The sequence below is a fragment of the Sinohyriopsis cumingii genome, chromosome 9 (assembly GCF_028554795.1).
Source record: "Sinohyriopsis cumingii isolate HCF-2022 chromosome 9, ASM2855479v2, whole genome shotgun sequence".
In the NCBI taxonomy this organism is placed as follows: domain Eukaryota; kingdom Metazoa; phylum Mollusca; class Bivalvia; order Unionida; family Unionidae; genus Sinohyriopsis; species Sinohyriopsis cumingii.
Genome location: NC_142969.1, coordinates 81,113,085 through 81,133,129, shown reverse-complemented (window position 1 = coordinate 81,133,129; position 20,045 = coordinate 81,113,085). Strand labels below are relative to the sequence as shown.

The following is a 20,045-nucleotide window of genomic DNA, read 5'->3' as shown; positions in this document are numbered from 1 at the left end:
GAATACTAATTCAAAATTGAGTAGCCTTTACTCTGAGTAAAAATAGTGGAGTATCTCGCGAATATTTTCCACCAGTTTCCTAAATTCAAGTGTTTTTCTACATATATACTCAGTTTCTGCGGAAGTCGAGTTGGTTAGCTCGTTATAACTTTGATCAGAATATTTAAGGTTCTTCTCCCTCTATCTGAAAATAATAATTGTGTTAATAATTTGGGAAACTTCGAAGCTTGATCTGTTTGTTCATGAACATGAAATTCAATCTATGGTGTAAGGTCGGTGTCAGTTATAAGCACGTGACATCTGTGAAACCTAATTTAGGTTCAATAACCTAGCGCTATGTTTTGTTCTCGAGTATTTGAAATGATCTGACATCTTTACTGAAACTCAGTTGTTATAAATCGATGATTTCCTCGCGACATTATTTCCTTCTGTACTTGATACAATTCGTGATACAGCCATGCGTGTGTATTGAAAGGATTATGTTTCGCGGTATTTCTAGGTCGAGTCATCGCTACAAGAATCCTAGCAACCCAAATGAAGACGGATATATTTCTGTTGTTCCAAACAACTGCATCATATATTTTCCTTCACTGACCTTGTTCGGATGTGCTGCCCGTGCATTTTGACAGGTTCGAGTGGATCAATCCGTAGACGTGAACTTTCTCTACGTCGACAATAACAGGACTAATTGATAATTGTTTGAAGTCGACTTGGTGTGTCCAGACGGGTTGTTCAAATCTAGCAATGAATGTCTACTAACACCGGAAGCGCTGTATCTGCCAGGGAGTGGTTGCCCCTTATTAATGAGAAGTATAAATGATAAAGGACGCAAATATACACAATGCCCACAGATATTAACAAAATCGGGGAACTGAAAACAGTTTGCTCACGTAATTTGCAATTATAAATGCGATTGGATGTGTCAGGGACACATTTGGTTCTTATACTTTGCCAGAGCGCATGGATTGTTCCGTACATTTAGATACATACTTACCCTTAAGGGCAAGCGCATATGACAAAATGAACCTTGACGGTAGTTCTACATCTGCGGAAACGACATGTATATCGTGTAGCACAAACATTCTACAATGCGACTTTGCATCTCATTCATTCACATATGTTCAATGGCAACGTGTTAGCTGCCGCGGACAGTTAATACGGTCTGATACTCTTAAGACATCGAAGGACCACACAGAGTCATTACCACAACGTTCTTCACCTTTTAACGTCCACCTTGGATATAGATTTAGGAGAAACGACATGGGAAAAAGGAATGGCAAAACAAAGCACATGAAGTTGTTGTTTACGTTAGCTCACCAATTACATCATGGACCGTTTCGCGCTTTGATGGATGGACATGTGGGAAGCTGTGGTCGTACATCCACCGGCATCAAATATTAACAGATGTTAAAGGCAGCTCAGTTAGAGGCCATCGGAACTGCATCCACGATGACTCTAAAATGTAGGGGGTAGAAAAAGAATTCGAGTACCAGGGAAAACTGGAGGAATATCATCAGGCAGAAATTCGACTACCCGGTACAAATTTAATTTCACTCTATATGGCAGTGTCAGTAAATTACCAAATGCTCTTACGCAAGTGGAACACGTTTTTAACATGGATAGATCAATAATGGGACACACTGAATAACATAAGTAATAACACGTAGCAATATGTTTTGTTTAGACTCGTAATGTTTGCAATGCCACTTTCGTGTGTCAATTATTGAACTCAATGCTGAGAACGATTATCACTGATGCTTTACCCTGCCATACAAATTCGGTTAAAAGGTTTGATATGAAGACCTTTTGTTATTTAAGCAAGCATTCACAACACGACGTACTTATGTTGATTTTTCATTTTTATTTAGAAAGTCTTCCGGATATTTACGGACGTTACCGATCCCGAAGCGGCCCTAATGTGAATCTGAGCAGGTTTACAACCAAAGCAGATATGAGTGCGTTTAATGGGCGGGTTGATGTTGACCTCTACCAATATATAAATCTTTAAACATGTAACGTGGCGAATCCAGATGTTGTAACGAAATCTTGCCAAAATCAATGAAATCGGTGTTAGTAGAGATTCTGTTCGTGTGTTTTTATTAAAGATTACGTAAACACAAAGGCCATTCAGATAAATTAGACAACAACCCTCTGGCAACTCAGTTTAAAAATACTAGAAAATTGTGGCCAGCAGGGAATACAAAACAATATAAATGATTATAAACACAAATAGTGGAATTGCTTTAACTGACATAAACGGCTTTGATGAAACTAAGCCTCGCGTCAATAGCTGCGTCACCGACCGATTGATTTACGTGTTATCGCTGATAATTTTTTTTTCTTCGATTTAACTTAAGAAAATATACGCGATAGTGTCAGTGAAGCGTTGAGAGCATCGCCCTCCCTGCTGCTGTTAATTAAAACATTTTATCTAACCCAATTCGACACCGTGTTCGAGGATCATGTAAGTTTATCGTTACAAATCCGTGAGGAGTTATTTTAGCACTACTAAAGAATTTTTTTAATTTATTTATATCCATATCCCCGCTACACCAGGTTTGATGAATATTTCGCAGTGTATGAGTATCAACTCCATTAAAGACAGCCAGAATATTACAGTTATCCCTGATTACTTTTGGTATTTGTGTGTATCTCTGGGTCACATAAATGATATCCGTGTTTTTGTGCCTGCCTCTGGAAATATCCGAGCTGGGTTTGATTGCTTGTCCAACATTACGTCATCATATACGACCAAATTGTTCATTGACCCATCAATAGAATCGATACTTGGTGCTTCATTAATGTCGGTGATAAATTCAACAACATCATCACCGCTTAATGATTTTGCGCTTTCATTATAATCTTTTATTACATCATAACAACGTTGATCGTCTACAGATGGTGCTACCAAATGTAATTTATCCCATTTCATCCATTTCATGATTAAATTAAGTAACAACTGCGTCTTGCCACTTCCAGATGGACCTATAATAATCATACGAACAGAATTTGGTAGCGCTGCGTGATGCTTAACTGGTTCTTGTCGTTTTGTTGCGGCAAAGTCAGTGATTTCCATTAGAATAATATATAAAAAGAATATGGATTTATATTGTGTGAAATGTAGGCCGCGCACACCGACAAGTGATCTAACAACCATTACAACAAAAAATAAAAGATCTGCGGTTACGGGCAAGTGTGAACGATGCGGTACAAAGAAATTTAAATTTATCTCCACTGGCAAGTCAGGCGAAAAACCAAAACCAAAGTCAAAACCAAAATCAAAACCAAAGTCAAGTAAAAAAAAAAAGCAACACGGAATTGATATTGCCGCCAAGTTAGGAAAATTACCCGGTACTCCGTGGGCTAAATACCCAGGAGAAAAACATCTTCCAGGATATAGTTACTGCGGTCCTGGAACCCGACTTGATATCCGACTTGATGACCAGGATCAACCAAAACCAGGTGAGTATCCGATAAACGCTATTGATAAAGCATGTCATGCGCATGATGTAGCTTATAAAAGTAAAAATCTACAAGATAGGCATCTAGCAGATGTAAAATTAATTCACGTGTTAAATTCCATCACTGATAAATTTCTCAAGGAAAAATTAGCTAGCTGGTTAATAAAATCCGCGATGAAAGGTAAATTAGCGTTAGGTGCTGGTAATTAATTATAATGGAGTCGATTTATTATTCCCCAAGAGGATATTGGAGAGGTAGCGCAGCAATTAGTAAACTCGCTGAAGCAGCAAAAGTTACAAGTTACTGCTAAAAATTGGTTATCCAAACAAGCAATATGGCAAATTTATCTACCACCGCCTAAACAAATTCACTTTGCACATTTTAATGTTAGTGGACCAAATGAAGTTCATCAAGCTGATATATTATTTCTGCCACACGATGCTATTAAAATCCGAAGACGTCAAAATACATACAAATACGCGTTAACTGTAGTTGATGTTGCAAGTAGATATAAAGATGCTGAGCCTTTAACGACTAAAACAGCATCTGAGGTAGCCAGTGCTTTTGAACGAATTTATCAACGAGGTGGTCTACGATGGCCAAATCTATTACAAGTTGATCCTGGTAAAGAATTTCAGGGTGCAGTATCATCAGTGATGAAACAACATAACGTCACCATCAGACGAGGGCATACTGAAATTCATCGTGATCAGGCAATTGTTGAGCGATTTAATCGAACACTTGCTGAGCGGTTATTTGGATATCAATACGCGAAGGAATTCATTCAAGATAAAAGATCTCGCGAATGGGTCGCAAGATTACCAGATGTGATAGCTGCATTAAATAATGAAATAACTCGAACAACCAACATGAAACCTATTAATGCAATTACCAAAAAACATATACCCGTACGACATGATTTTTTATCACAACCAATACTGGGTGATGTTACTGTGAGATATTTATATGAACCAGGTGAACTTGAAAAGGGTAGATAAAGAGCGACAAATCCTATCTGGAGTGTTACCACACACAAGATATCTAATATAACTAGATCTACTGGTAGACCAGCAATCTACAGGTTGGATTCAACTGCTCCTCAACGTGGATTTACACGTGAACAATTACAAGTAATTCCCGAGGATACACAATTACCGCCTAAATCACTTAACTAGCACCTCGACTTCGATTACACTCAAGACAGGTCAGCATCACATTTTCTCGTGTATGACCAAGACGATTATCTTCTCTATCTACGGTAAATTGTTTTGGATGTTTATCCGAATACTGCCATAACATCATACAATTACAACTCGCACAGTGATTATTCTGCTGTTGTTTCAGTGTCATGATAAATTCAACATCGAGGTCAAAATTGCAATTATTTTTTTTTTGTCATTCTGTTTGTAACCAGCTAATTTTTTTCTGATGATATCACTTCTTTTCATTATTAATTTCATCAGCTATTGACTCATCCAATATAATCCTTCGCAGTTGAGATATTCTTCTGACCAAATTTGACCACTCGATTCGATCATCAATAATCCAAACAACTGTATCAGTAATAGTCAATCCTTGAGATGAATGAATTGTCATTGCGTATCCTGGCGTCCACGGGGATTTGTTCATTTTTAATGCATCTTCAACAACATTAACATCAACTGTAACAATATCATTTAATACTAAATTCTGTTGCTCAGTCTGTCCTGGTATATCAATGTCAATATTCTGTAACCGCGTATCAGCTGGTCTATAACACAATGGCACTGGCAATGTTGGGAATTTCTCTTTGTGTAATAGAAATAACTGCCGTTGAAGTGTGTCTCTGACTATCTTTCTACTTGCTACTATTAAATCGTTTGGTCTCCACGTTTTCCAAAAGTCATTCAAGAAAGTTTCTGAAATCACCTCGCGCATAATTTCACATTGAATTTTATTCGGTTGTAGTCTGATTAATGTTTTAAATTCTTTTAATTCTGCATCGAGAGATCTATGATCATCAGTCACTACTTCGTAATAATCCTTAAATTCTTTAACCAATCATGTGGGGATGGTCCAACAAACGGAGGTGGTTGACCGTGATCACCGCACATAGTCACAGCTGTATTTTTTATTAATAACCAATCGAGAAATATTTGTAATATTTCTAACGGTACCGTACATATTTCATCACAAATAATAATTTTTGGAATATATTTCTCCCCCATTCGATCTGGAGTCCACACACCGCCGCTGTATTTGAAAAAATTATGATAAGTACTAGAATTAACTCCTCGTTGTTTCATCTCCTTGGCAAGTCTGTGTGTTGGTGTTAGCACAATCATATCTGAATTCTGTCGAAATAATTCGATTACTCGAGTCGTTTTTCCAGACCCACCCGCTCCGTTTAAATAAATGGTTTTATGTCTGGATACGGGATCATACACAGTTGGTGCATTTGACATTTCTGATAATTCTGAATCATAATAACCATCTTTAATCTCAACCTCAGCGGATTCACAATAGCAGTGTAACATTTCTTTTTTTATTCTCCATGAACTCCATGATTCGTCATTGCTTATGAAATGAACTAATACTTCTGAATGTTTTTTTATCGATATAAAATGAATCTGTAGCAACTCTAACTGCAGTATCAGGAAATCTATTTATCATCGATAGTAAATTTATAGAAACATAAGCGAGCATCGAAGATCTTAAATGAGTATACTGAGGGGATTCTCCTTCGATATAGCTAACAATAGTACCCAATTTTGTTCCGTCAGATAAGTAAGCATCTTCTCGATTACAAAGTATATCTCTCGTAGTGGTATCAGCAATTATAAAATCCAATTCAGCCTCATCCATAATCAATCGTGAATGATGTCGTTTATGATCATATGCACCACCTTGAGTACATTTACCGATTATTCTTCTCCCGAGACCTTTTGCTATTTTTTCACTGTAGTTGAGTTTAAATTTAAGAATATCAACTATAATATCCTCAGATAAATTTGGATATTCCTGTCTGCAGTCTTCGAGACTGATACACTCCGGTGTTGGTAACCAAACCGAAGTTTGTTTTCGATATGATATAATTGCTTCACTGACCGTCAACGATATCAGTATTTTACTATCAAGCATATATCGTAATAACACTATTGGCGACCAAAGTTTCTCCGAGAAGTGTCTGCCAAACCAAATATAACAAATCGGATGAAGATTTATAGTGAATTTAAACGACGTTACACGAGTAAATCCTGTCAGATCAAAGTCAGGTAAAGGACCATTAATTGATACTCTGACCATCTCATGACAAGGATGACCAAACCTCGTAAAATATCCGGCACACTCACCCATCCCAAGAAAACTTCCAGGATAGCACGCGGTCATATCATCTCGCTAATATTATATTGAGTGTTCCACAAACCGCCGTGTCCATATTCGATACAACTATTCTGGATATCTTCAAGGAACTCAGCGTGTGTTGGTTTCCATGAATTTCTTTCTCGAGCGGCATGAGCAGCAATTGACGGGACTGTAAAACAATTAGTTAATAACTGCTCAGTATTTTCTGAATATTTCTGTGCGAGTTTTCTCATTTCTTCTTGGAGAGGTTCTTTACGATATAATTCGCCGTTAGGTCTTACAAATTGATCATACTCACCTTCTTCGGAGCTTTTAAATGACCACACTGACACAGGATCGTTTTTACTTATTTGGTTAAAAGCCTCAAATATTCCACCCCAAATACTCTCTGAAGAGTAATATTTCACAACACGATTTCGTGGAAATATTGTGACTGCATTAGTCCAAGCATGAGAATTATGGTCAATAATTTCAATTGGCGCTCCTCTTGATTTATTCACTGATTCATATAAAACCTCCCCCGTTAATGTTTTTACTATCATTGGAAATTTTAATTTACTTGATAACTCAGCAACATCGTTTATTGACGCTCCTGTATCCTTAACGGATTCAGCCCATTTATTTATTTTTTATGTGGCAGATCAGTTAAACCGTGTCCGCGCTTCGCATTTTTAAAATATTCTATTACTCACTCGGCTACACAATTTAAAGTCAAGGATGAAAATTTCATTGGAGTAAGTTTATTTTTGTTAGGTTTTTTTAATTGGATAAATTCCATAAATGACCGCTGTTACAGGATACGCTCGAGCGTAATATGGTCTGTCTATTCCGGTCAGCATTCCTGGTTTGGAATCTTTACTTAACAGAGCGGTTTTTCCATCAGCAAGGATACGGTCACGTTTGTCACGGATAATCCAAGTATCATCATCCGAGCGCACAATAAACTTTATTCTGAAATAGTATTTCTGGTTGGCTTGATGAATATCATGGCAATCCATGATTGTTTTGGCTCGTTTGTCATTCATTATAGCGTCTTTGATTTTATCGACTTCATCAATGTTGGGTATATTTTTTAATGTGGACCATACGTGAGATGCTCCATCTTTACGAAATTCGTTTTTGGCATCTCTGATAATATCAAACAGATCAGTTAATGCTCGTCTTCGCGAATCAGGGGTTAGTCTGTCAAGATCAAATCTAGAAGCTTTTCTGGGCTTGATTACAGATAATCTCTCAAATTCCTCCATATTATATTTAAGGCAAACATTTAAATAAGAAATATATACATATAATGAAACATTATGTGTGGCTCAGAGTGGGATCTGTGACTGTCTGTAACAATTTGTGTAAAAAAGAATTCTGCGGAGAACATTTCCAAAGTATAAAAAAAGGAAAGTCAGGACCAATACCATGTCTAAAATGTGGTATTGGGGTCAGAGGAAAAATACAATTATGCGCAAACTGCGGGGATAAAAGATACCGCGAGCTCAAGAGATAGCATAACAAAAAAATCAAAAATGACATATTGAAATGCGAGCGCGATTATATAACTAAGTTTTCAGACAAATATAAATTAGATAAATGACATTATTATAATGAACCAAGAATTTGTCCGGCACCCTATCATCACGAATTACGAAGCGTCACGCGATGGAATAGTTAGGAATTGCAGATTGAAAAAACCAGTTGGTGTTGTTAGTAATACTGGTTATCGAATGTTCAAAGCTGGGAATAAACATTATATCTGTCATCGATTTATAGTTGAGGTATTTAATGGAGTTATCGAAGATGGTTTTGTGATCGATCATATAGATAAAAATACACTTAATAATTCTTTATCTAATCTGAGAATCATCACGCAGAGCGAGAATTGTAAAATTGGAAACACTGGTTATAATAATAAAAATGCCAAAACCGTTGTATCTATAAATCTAAATATAAACGAAGAAAAAATATTTAAGTCAATGAACGCGGCTAGCAAGTATTTCGGTATTCAGTCGTGTTCGGTCAAACGTGTTGCAGATAAAATATACAAATCATCGTTTTGATACAAATTTAATAGCTGGATTTCATTTCATTATGTAGATACAGATCACGGAGATAACTCTGTAGCGGCTGTGTAAAAATCAATGACGGAGTTATCTCGAATCAAGGTCAGTACCTGTAAAATCAGCCGATCAGAACTATAGATATTTTTTTTTACACAGTCAATTGTAACAATAGTCTATTTTCACCTTGCGATTGTCAATCCAGGTAAATATTTTGTACAGGGAGATTGCATAACACATTACCTGTAAAAATACATTATCCAGCGGTGGGCAGAACTGTATACAGTTTTTCACAGCCAGTTGTTGTAACCGTCTTATTGTATACACACTAGTAGCAGTCTATTTTCGTATTAACACTTCCGCGTTTGATTATCAGTACAAATAAACGTTATTTTCATAAAATCAGAACTTAAAATCTAGTTCGGAACTTAAAATTTAGTTCAGAACTTAAAATTTAATTTAGAATAGAATTCAACTGCCAAGCTCTGTCAAGTTACTTATATGATGTTTATTAAATCTTATATTTTTCATATTGCGACCGTGGCGCAGTGGTTAGTTCACCTGACTTTCATCTCTGTGACTTATCACTGTCTTCGGATCGAATCTCGTCACGGACAATTGGTTCGACGGGACCGATATGATGGTTTTTTCTTTATAAATTGGGGGACCCAAAAAGGGCCCCTTCATGTGCATATCCTCCTCCTCACGTTAAATCGTGGGGTGACGTTTTTCACCCCGGGATTTAATTCACAGGGGGGTGGGTATGCACATGAAAACACAGACAGCCTTCTGAATACTCTAACATTTCGCTTCGCTTCTGTGACCCCCCAAAAAATAAACAGTTGCCTTGGATGCAGAAAGCTCTACGTCACATGGGTCTTCAATAAAACAAAGCATTCAGAAAGAATGCGGCAAAAAGAAACGAATCATGAAGGATGCTGAGAATCGACAAGAAACGATCTGTAAGACAAAAATCTTCGAGATAAAATCTTAAGATAAAAGTTTGAAAAACAGTGATAAGTCACAGAGATGAAAGTCAGGTGAACTAACCTTCATGGAGACACACAGGCCAGTGTGCAAGACCCATGATTTGATAACCGCTCATCAAGAAACTGTTTATTTTTTGTTTTAAAGATATAATTATATAAATATGAACTACGAAAATATCAAACAAGTAATTGATGCTATTAAAAAATTACAAGAAAATAAAATTAATGTATCTGATGATTTAAATCCTGAAAAAATCATGTCTGATTTTGAAGCGTTACACCAAGCCACATTGGAAGGTCGGTATATTTTGCCTGCTCAGTATAAATTTATAAAGAGAATTCAGACAGCCTTGTATAAATCACTGGCTACAATACAAGAACAGCAACTATATGAATTTGTCTCTCTATCTCGTGTCATAGAAAAAATCAGGTTAGTGTTATCTCAAGAGTACGAGGCTAAATAAATAATAGGCACGCGTGTACGGCAGTTAAAAAAATATGTCAGACCGTGTGTTAAATTCCCTTGATGAAATCAAGGATGAAATCAAGGATGAAATTACTGGGAAATGAGGTCAAGTACGCGGAAATGAAATTGAAAGTAGGCCAGGTACGTGGAAATGAAATCGAAAGTAGAAGTCTACTGGACAGAAGAAAAAAAATATTTTACTCGATTTTTTTACCCACATTAATCTGACCTGCATCAATCCGATAGGTTATCTTCACTTGTATCCTCTGCATCTGGATTTGGATTAATTTCATCCACAGGGTTAAACAGAAGTTCCTTAAGTTGATTAAGTGTAATACACGAATGCGCGTAATTTAAAATCTGATCTCTGTCACATGTGATCATACAAATACGTTTTTGCTGTAGTTCATCTAATTGTTCCTGTGTTAATAAAAAATCTTCATTACCGAATATATCAATCACCAAATCAACCGTACCGACCGGGAGTTATACAAACACCTTCTTGATATATTTTTGAAGTGCTTGCTTGTCGTGAATAAAAACCTTCACATGCTGGCACATTATATGATACTCGTTTGATTAATTAAAAAAGTCTGTCAGAAATTCTTTTCATAGGTATTTTTTTTTACTGAATTTGTGCAGAATTAGTAAATCGGACAATTTTCATGATTTTGATAGGTATTATTACCCTATGGAATGGAGAAATTGGACAATTTTCATGATTTTGATAGGTATATTACCCTACGGATTAGAGAAATTGGATAATTTTCATGATTTTGATAGGTATATTGCCTTACGGAATTGAGAAATTGGACAATTTTTCAGTAAAAAATAAATTTCTTATAATTAACATGATCAAAGTTTTTTTATTATAAGAAATTTTATGTTTTATGGAAAATTAATAATTTCCATGACTATGCTGGGGTATTTGCCCTTCGGAATAGAGAAATTTAATAAATTTCATAACCATGCTGGGGTATTTGCCCTTCGAAATGGAGAAATTGGATAATTTTCATGATTTTTATAGGTATATTACCCTACAGAATGGAGAAATTGGACAATTTTCATGATTTTGATAGGTATATTACCCTGCAGAATGGAGAAATTGGACAATTTTTCAGTAAAAAATAAATTTTTATAACACTGTCAGGATTTTTTTTTAAAGATTGAAAATCTTTAAGATTAAAAATACTTAAGATTTCACAAGCAGATTAATATGCAGAGTTTCGTGTCTTAAATCCAGAAGATGATTAGATTGGTCTGTTAGTTTGAAATTGATCCTTGATAACAGTGGATTATGACACCGCAGATAAACCGGATTGATCGGCTCTTGCACAATCAGATATCCAGGCGGGTCTTTCGGGGTGAACGAATAAAGAACATATCCTTGCTGGGCTTGATTTGATACTGTGGTATCTGTGTTGTCACTGCTATCAATGACATCACACACAAGATTGACCGCGACCACTTCGATTATATTTACGATGCCAGGGGATACATGCCGGCCTGTCCCTTCGGGGTCATTATTGTGTCGGAGAATAGTTGATGGTAGCGGTTTTTTTTGTACTGTGCAAGTATGTCAGGAAAATATTCATCAATGACATCAATGACTGATTTTTTTAATTCATCTGCGTTATACCCGGGAAATTTAAAATCTAGCAGCGTAGCTTCTGTCAGTGAGTATGCTTCCAAAAATCGTTGTTTAGAATCGTTTTCAGTATGATCCTTTATCGCCAGAATTACTCGCCGATGAAAAAAAAATCATGTCGGATACGAGCTGATTTAATATTTCTATTCGCGTGATGATTTCACCGCATGAACTTGTTATATCAAAAAAGATGTTCTTGTAAACTTTGCCGTAGTCGTTGTAGTTGGGGTTTATGTTCTTGAATAATGATTTTGAAGTAGTTAGTCATTTCGTTCATATCTAAAATAGACAAATATCTTCTTTCTGTGGGAATTATTACAGGACTAAAATACCAAAACATCCGGTCCTTATCGTTGAATTCAAAACGACCGGCCAAAGTTGAATTTTTTATATCAAGTAGATGTTGTTTGTACGATGGTTCAATTTCGTGGTATGACTGTGCGTCCGTGACATAATCAGACTTTTTTGGTTCTGGTAGTATTGGTGGTGGTGGTGGTGGGTTTTCAGGCCATCCTAACACTGTTCTGATCGAACTCTGATATATATCCACAGCGTAGTCTGGAGTGCTTATTTCGATGGCAGAAGACAGGGTTGGTTCATGAACAGTTATTTTAATCTTGGATTCTTTTCCTGTGATATTTTTTATTCGACGTTGTAATTCTTCATTGATTTCTTCGATTTGATAAGACCCCGTTGGTATTCCAATGACATCCCAGTCGGGTGTGCCATCAGGTTTATTTGTTATGCGCAAACACAAACGAATTATTCGCTGGTAACCCACCAAACGATTTTGATCTGATATTGGGCCAACTGTGATATACTCGTAATTGGGCTAGTGCGATTTCTTTTACGGGAATTGCAGTTGGAAAATTAATACTAAATTCAGGGTTAGTCGAACTTACCGTTATCATCGAAATTCTCTCGGGTTTTGTATTTTCGACTATGTCGAGCAGAGCTCGATGAAGTAATTCTGTCATTATTGTTCTTGGTTGTTTTTAAATGACGAGTGCAGTCTTCGTATATCTTAACCATTAATGCGAATTCGGAATCTGATATTGTTGTATCATCGATGCTTGATGATATCAACGACGATAATTTTGAGTATGCGGTTGTGACTGTGTTTAGTTGCATGACATACTCGTGGTATTTTCTGCTCGTGCACGAGGATATTTTTTCGCGATTATATTAAAAACCCCTGCGATGGCAGTTGATGAAGAGACAATTGTTACTACGATTGTTACTGGTGTTAGTGTTGATAATACTACTCCGGTAGATGCAACTAACGCGGATACTGAGTATACTAACGCATCCAGGATGACTGCTCGTCGTTTATATTTTTTTACTTTTAGGTTATATTTATCGATGAGGGTTTTTAACTCTGATTGCCATTCGCGCACTTGATCGTATCTATATTGTTTCGCATCTAATGTTGTCATTGATGCTGTTTATTACGTCATTTATTATCTTACGCAGTAACCAATTCAGGTGTTTCAGCTACGAATTCCAAACACCACCAGTAAGAGGTTGCGGTTAATTTCTTATCGGCTGCTTCTAGTATGAATTCCTCTTCGGTTCCCTTGTTTAATATGACAGTCACAACCCCGGAAAACTTATCAGTGGAATATCGCCAGGGATATTTTGTAAATATCTCAAATTTTGCAGCACTGAACACAGAAAACCTGTGCACACCAGTGACTGTTGCGGTATATTTGATAGTATTATTTTGTTTAGACCATGTTGCAAATCCAGATGATACCGTGTATACTATGTTATTAAAATGACCAGGAGTAACCCCAGGTGGGAATTTAATCAAATTGGTTTTGATAACAATTTCAGGAATTCCACTTACGATATCTTGTTGTGTTTTTTCAATCGTGTTAATGTTGGTTTTGATACGTTGCTGTGTTTGCTTGATCGTGTCAATGTTGGTTTTGATATCAGAAAGTTTTATGTCAACAGTGTACGGAGAATCGAAGAATTCTTCTGCGATTTTTTTATGGTTTCTACGAAATCTTCCAAAAGCGCCCACGTGAACGTCATACTCAGCGCGCAGTTTGGATAATTTACTGTCTACGTTGTCAACATATAGTTTGTTTGCGGCATCGTTGTCAAATTTTGGGGTTGTTACAGCTACTATTTTATTCCCGTTCATGTTGAGTTCGCCTGTCATTGTGTCACCGGTATTTTTTAAGCGGTTAGTTACACTTGCTGAGATTTGATCTCTGATGGCTGCAAACGATATACTTGAGTCTCTGATTTTTCCACTGTCAGTAAACACAAGGATGTTATCTGGGGTAGCTCCAAGAACCCTGCGAACTATGTCATTCCATTTGATATTACTGGTTTATAATTTTCCGTATCGGTCCTGAAAAATAACAACCTCATCTGGATCTATCCCGGTTAACGTTAAAAGATTATCAATTTCATCTTTGGTTGCATATTTTGATAAATCTATATCAGTGAGTTTCATTTTTCTATTGAGAAGAGATCTTCCATAAATATCTACCATTATTCTCTTAAGGATTATTTAAATCGACTCGAGGTATACTCATGCACGACTTTATGAGGCGGTTTGATTGATTTTGATATCACGGTGAGAACATTTAATACTTCACGACCACATATCGGTGGATCGGTCAGTGTTTGTGTTGGTAGCGTTGAGTACCAGACTGGAGTTGGAATGCTTCGCACATATTTCAAGAATTCTACTGGCGGTGCTAACCCATACGAATCGAAATAGATAATTCCACGTGGATCGATCGCGTAAGCAACCCAGTGAGTTCCTGGACCGTTACTATTATCGAGATTAATAGTTCCGGTTTCTGGATTATTTGGTTGTTGTGGTAATTGGTCTCGCATAAAGACACCTTTAAAATCTTTAATATTTTATTGTTTAGCAGCATCGAGCAAATCAAAATTGGTCATCGGTGCGTGCAATACTTCGTATTGTGTCAAAACCGTTTTGGGTACCATGATGGCGGAGTTCCTGGAAGTCTGAGACCTCGTCCCTTTTTTTGTCTCCTTTTCCAGTGGCTTTCTTTAATGCCATTCCAGCAGCTGTTCCAACAGCTCCCAACGCGGCGGCTTTAGTGACAGCTGGGGCAGCAGCAGCTATCAGTGCTCGTATTGCTGCGAGAAGAGGAAATATACCACCTGATTTAATCATATCTTTGATAGCTTTTGGAGCGAAATCAAGTTGAACTCCAGTTTTTGCTTGTTTTGCTTTATTGAAACGTTTTAGTTGGGTTTTAGTTAATGACAGTTTATTTGGACCACCGCCAGAGATTTGGTCGTTTTTTAGTGTTATCGCCACCCCATATACTTTTGCATTTTTCGATTGTAATTTCTTTATCTGACCAGAAGTCAGAGTAACATTTACGTGACTATAATGACATTTTTATAATAAACGCGATTGATTTAATTGTCTACATGTTTTCCACTGGTGCATCAACGACTCTCATTCTGCCACCAACACCTTCAAGTAACATTGCCTTATCGCTGAGTATAACAGCAATTGCCCTAGCACCTCCAGGGATCACTGGTGGACCAGGGACTCCTGCTCGTACTCGAGCCAGGCGAACCCGAATAGTTATATCAATGACAGATTTCCTGAATAGGTCCAAATGTTCCAACGAAAAGTAATAGATCGGATACAACGTTGTAAAATCACGTTGGGATATCTGCAACCCAGTGTCAACGTTTTGATCACGCCCATCATAAGACATCAATCGATAATATGCACGCACAACATCATTGTGTTCAAAATCCAGACTAATATCCTCAGCAGGTTCTTGATGTCCGTTTATTCTTAATGAAACCTCAGAAACTCCAAATGGGTCAAATGTCATTATAGTTTCTTCTTGGTTATTTATTCTATGATTTGCCTGAAACGCGATAAATATATGTCGCGCTGCTGATATTCCCTGTTGTGATCCCACTTGCCACGTAAACAATCCAGCAGCGTTAATAGAAGTGCTATCTGTTGTCATTGCTAACCATGATAACAACGATTTTCTACCTTGATCCATAAAAGAAAGTAACCGTTGTTCTTCAGTGACTGATGGAGTCATTGTTGGCATCCACAGAGATAGTTTTGTTAACACTACATTACCAGGATCAACTCCATCAGCTCGCCATATTGCATCATTATCAGATTTTTTTCTGACGAGCACTACTGTATGTTTAGCGCCAAATATAACCTTTCGGACATTTCTACAAAATCCAAAAATATGAGACAGTGGAATAGCACAGGAAAACTCTTCATTGTCGTTTAACATTGTTCGACGCGTGGCAAAACCCGTGTTGAAATCTTCATTCATGGATGCAACTGCATCCCCAGCCGCATTCATCCTTTCATTTCTGTTTTCGGGATGATTAGATGTGTCCTTTGCAAACATCATTGTTGGACCAGTTGATCTTGTGTAATCATAAGAATATCTTGCAAGACCAAGTATCGTCGTGGCAACATCGACATTGTCCAAACAGGACTCAATAACTTTTCCATCAATCGAGTATGTGGCTTTATTAAATAACGCCATCACACCATTATTAACAAAACCAGTACGATCACCTATTCCATAGCCAGTATCATCCGCTTTTACGATTCTACCTACGACTTCAATATAAGCTTCACCAGGTAGAAAATATCTACTTGTATCATGAACTTGAAATTCAATTCTCCCCTGCGCGTTAGGTGTTTTTGTGTCATAGGAATAATATTGATAATCGCGGAAGGATTCGTCTTTTCTAACTGGTTTATCCATATCAAATGCTACGTTGGATACACGTTGAAACATCTTATTGTAATTGTTTTGATTTAAATCATCGTCTAACACGAAGACCACTTCCTGCTATCAAACTCGAAGTTATATTTTTTTCTGTTTCTTTGGAGAAAGGCACACCAACCTGTTGATTTATTAATGCTGCTAGTTTTTGATTTGCAACCTGATTTATTACTTTACTTACATCCGCAGGCATAACCTCTGTGCTTTGTAATTTTACTGGCTGCTGCTGAACCATTTTTCGCCGTCGTAACAATTGCATTATCCTGTCTTTGATTGACGAAAACGCCCTACCAGCAACATCACTGATCGCGCCAGGAGCTTTTTCGCGAATAATATCAATGGCTTTTGCCGATAACTGTTTTGCAATTGCCCCGCCTTTGGAGCTATTCTTGTAAATAATCCTTGAATAACATTTCCAAGTCCATCTCCGTAATACGCACTGTAGACAGGATATCGCGAATTTACCACCCTAACTCGTTGAGACATGTGATGAGAGTCATGTATGATCATCTTATCTAATTATTATTTATCTAATCGCTGTAATCGTCAAGGAGCTCATCAATAAATTCTCGGTAAATATCAACCTCAATGATACCACCTTGAAATAATCGCTGACAGATATCAGCTGCTTCATTAATTATTTCTGGTGAATTATTCCCAGCTCGTTTTCCTCCTATGAGAACTTCTAGCCGTTGCACATCATTGATGATATTGTTAGGACAGTCAATAAAACCACTTCCAAAACCAGGATAGTCAATAAAACCACCTCCTAGACCTTTCCCCTCCCTTTCGCCCGTGTGATATTCTTTATAATTCCTGACATCTTGCTTAAATCTTAAGCAACCGGGATCCTCCATGTTAACATTTGATCCTTTAGAGGCAAAATATAATGCAGCAGGCCAACTTTCCTCTGTTACTCTTTCAACGTCTTCATGATTCATAAAATTGCGTTTGTTACGATAATGTAGTGCAGCAGTAGCAATTAAATTACTCCGATTATTAAAAAAATTCAAGAGCACCAATGGTAAACAATATGCTAGGTCGTTGTGGTAACATTATAGTACGAGGTTGGGATCGGGTTTGGGGTTGGAGTTGGGGTTGGAGTTGGGTTTGTTGCGATGGTGGAGTTGTCTAAAGTGGTGTATAAGGAGGTGGTGGCGGTCGCTGAATGTCTCTTGTTTTACCTACCAATTCACTATATTCTTTATTGCTGACTTTTGACTTGTCGAAATACACGCGATATACCCACTTTATAAATTTAGATTCACTTACTTTGTCATATCCTGGTTTTAAAACTGTATTTTGTCGTCTTAATTTTTGTAGTATTAGAAAAGGTAAATCATCCACATCTGTTGATTTAATTTCATCAAGTGCATCTTTGTGAAATTTGTCAATTAGTTTAACATTTTTTTAAATTTTGATTTAGGCGTGAGTTGTTCTTTCATGCCAGTGATTTCAGTACGAATTTGTCTAATATCTTCAAGTATTTCTTCACCGGGTTAAGGTTCAACTTCAGCTATTTTAGTTGGAAGATCTCGTAAAATCTTTTTTATTTGTTTAATTCTTCTCGCAATTTTTTCAGCTTGCTCAGCAGTCTGTTTTAATATTGGAAGAATACCTTCTCTTTTTTCACCTTCTTTAATATCTCCCAATAAAGCTCTTTCAGTAACCGCAGCGGCTTTTTCAGTAGCTGTTGTAATAGGTTTAAACAATTGTTCCGTACCTGTGGCGTATTCAACTTGAGCTTCTTACTGGGTTTGTAATTTTTGTTTTACAGAATTTCTCACAGGAAGAAATTTTTTAATTGCTTCTAATCGCTCTCGATCTAGTCTAGCGGAATGTGCTTCTCCGATATTAGCCATTATTTGTTACAGAATATTTTAATTAAGCAGCAGGGAGGGCGATGCTCTCAACGCTTCACTGACACCATCGCGTATATTTTCTTAAGTTAAATCGAAGAAAAAAAAACTATCAGCGATAACACGTAAATCAATCGGTCGGTGACGAAGTTGTTTTACGCTGAATATCGCATTTTTTTTAATGATTTTTGACGATCCCCCAGGAAGCCGTATTTTGACGAAATACAGGTGAACCAATTATAGTCTGTTCGCCCTCCTTGCTGCTCTACATGTTCTATGAAATCCAAAGGTATCGAGTACTCCAAACGAGTATAATTAACTTATTTCGATTGATGTAGCATGCCCTAAGGCACTCAAAATTAGTGTCATATTATATGTGGATGAGTGTTTATGTGTTTATGAGTGACCTAGTCTTTGTGTGTGATTAACATTTAGCTGAAAATCTCGTTCATTCGTGTATTCTACTGCCACATATATATATTCTCCATATTCTTCCGCAGGATGCCTTCAGTTTTTACAACATGTTCAATACAAGATTCACAATGTATCGGAAGGTGTACTACCACAAAGTTGCTGATGCCGTGGGACTCATGTAATGTCTTGTTTACTATTATCCTTTGTTCCTTATTAGTGTGCCTTTGAGCTTGCATGTCTTCCATTTTGAAGTATATATATATATATATATATATATATATATATATATATATATATATATATATATATATATATATATATATATACGCATGATTGTACGTATGTATATATGTGTCCGTCTGTCTTTGACAGTCCGTACACCCGCCCGTACGTACGTACGTACATATGTACGCATGTATGTATGTACGTATGTATGTATGCATGTATGTATGTATGCATGTATGGATGCATACATGCGTGTGTGTGTGTATGTATGTATGCATGCATGCATGTATGCATGTATGAATGTATGTATGTATGCATGTACGTACGTACGTATGTACTTATGGATGGATGGATGGATGGATGGATGTACGTAAGCATGTATGTATGTATGTATGTATGTAGCTAAAGCAGAAAATATCAATTGATACTTACAGCTTACTTTATTTGGACACTTTTAAATCCATCAGAAATTTATGAAATAGTTTATAGTAATACTTTGTTTATTGTATTTAAGGATAAAGGACATTTTTCAACTTGTGAATAACGTAAACAATGACCAGGATTCTCCATTTGAGGAGAACAATCCATATGTTCACAGGTAATAACACACACTTTTATCAACAGTTCATTACTAAAAGGGCAAGTTATTAAATCGCATTCACGTTCATTTGCCGTTAAAAGAGCTGCTATGTTACGTCGGGAGGGCATAGCAGTATGGCATATATTAGCAACAATCCAATGTTTTGATTGATTAATTTCATTATATATTAATGCTTCTCTAAAACAATGATCTTGACTGCAAAGT

General features: G+C 36.8%; 1 protein-coding gene across 2 annotated transcripts in view; it reads left to right on the top strand.

The window, feature by feature from the left end:
• LOC149792118 (deoxynucleoside triphosphate triphosphohydrolase SAMHD1-like) overlaps window positions 1-20,045 on the top strand; it is a 90,728-nt gene that overhangs the window by 44,853 nt on the left and 25,830 nt on the right. For both annotated transcript variants that reach the window (XM_089969340.1, XM_089969339.1), the window contains exons 9-10: window positions 19,102-19,193; window positions 19,755-19,838. In XM_089969340.1, coding sequence (XP_089825466.1) covers window positions 19,102-19,193; window positions 19,755-19,838 — 176 coding nt within the window. The remainder of the gene's footprint in view (window positions 1-19,101; window positions 19,194-19,754; window positions 19,839-20,045) is intronic.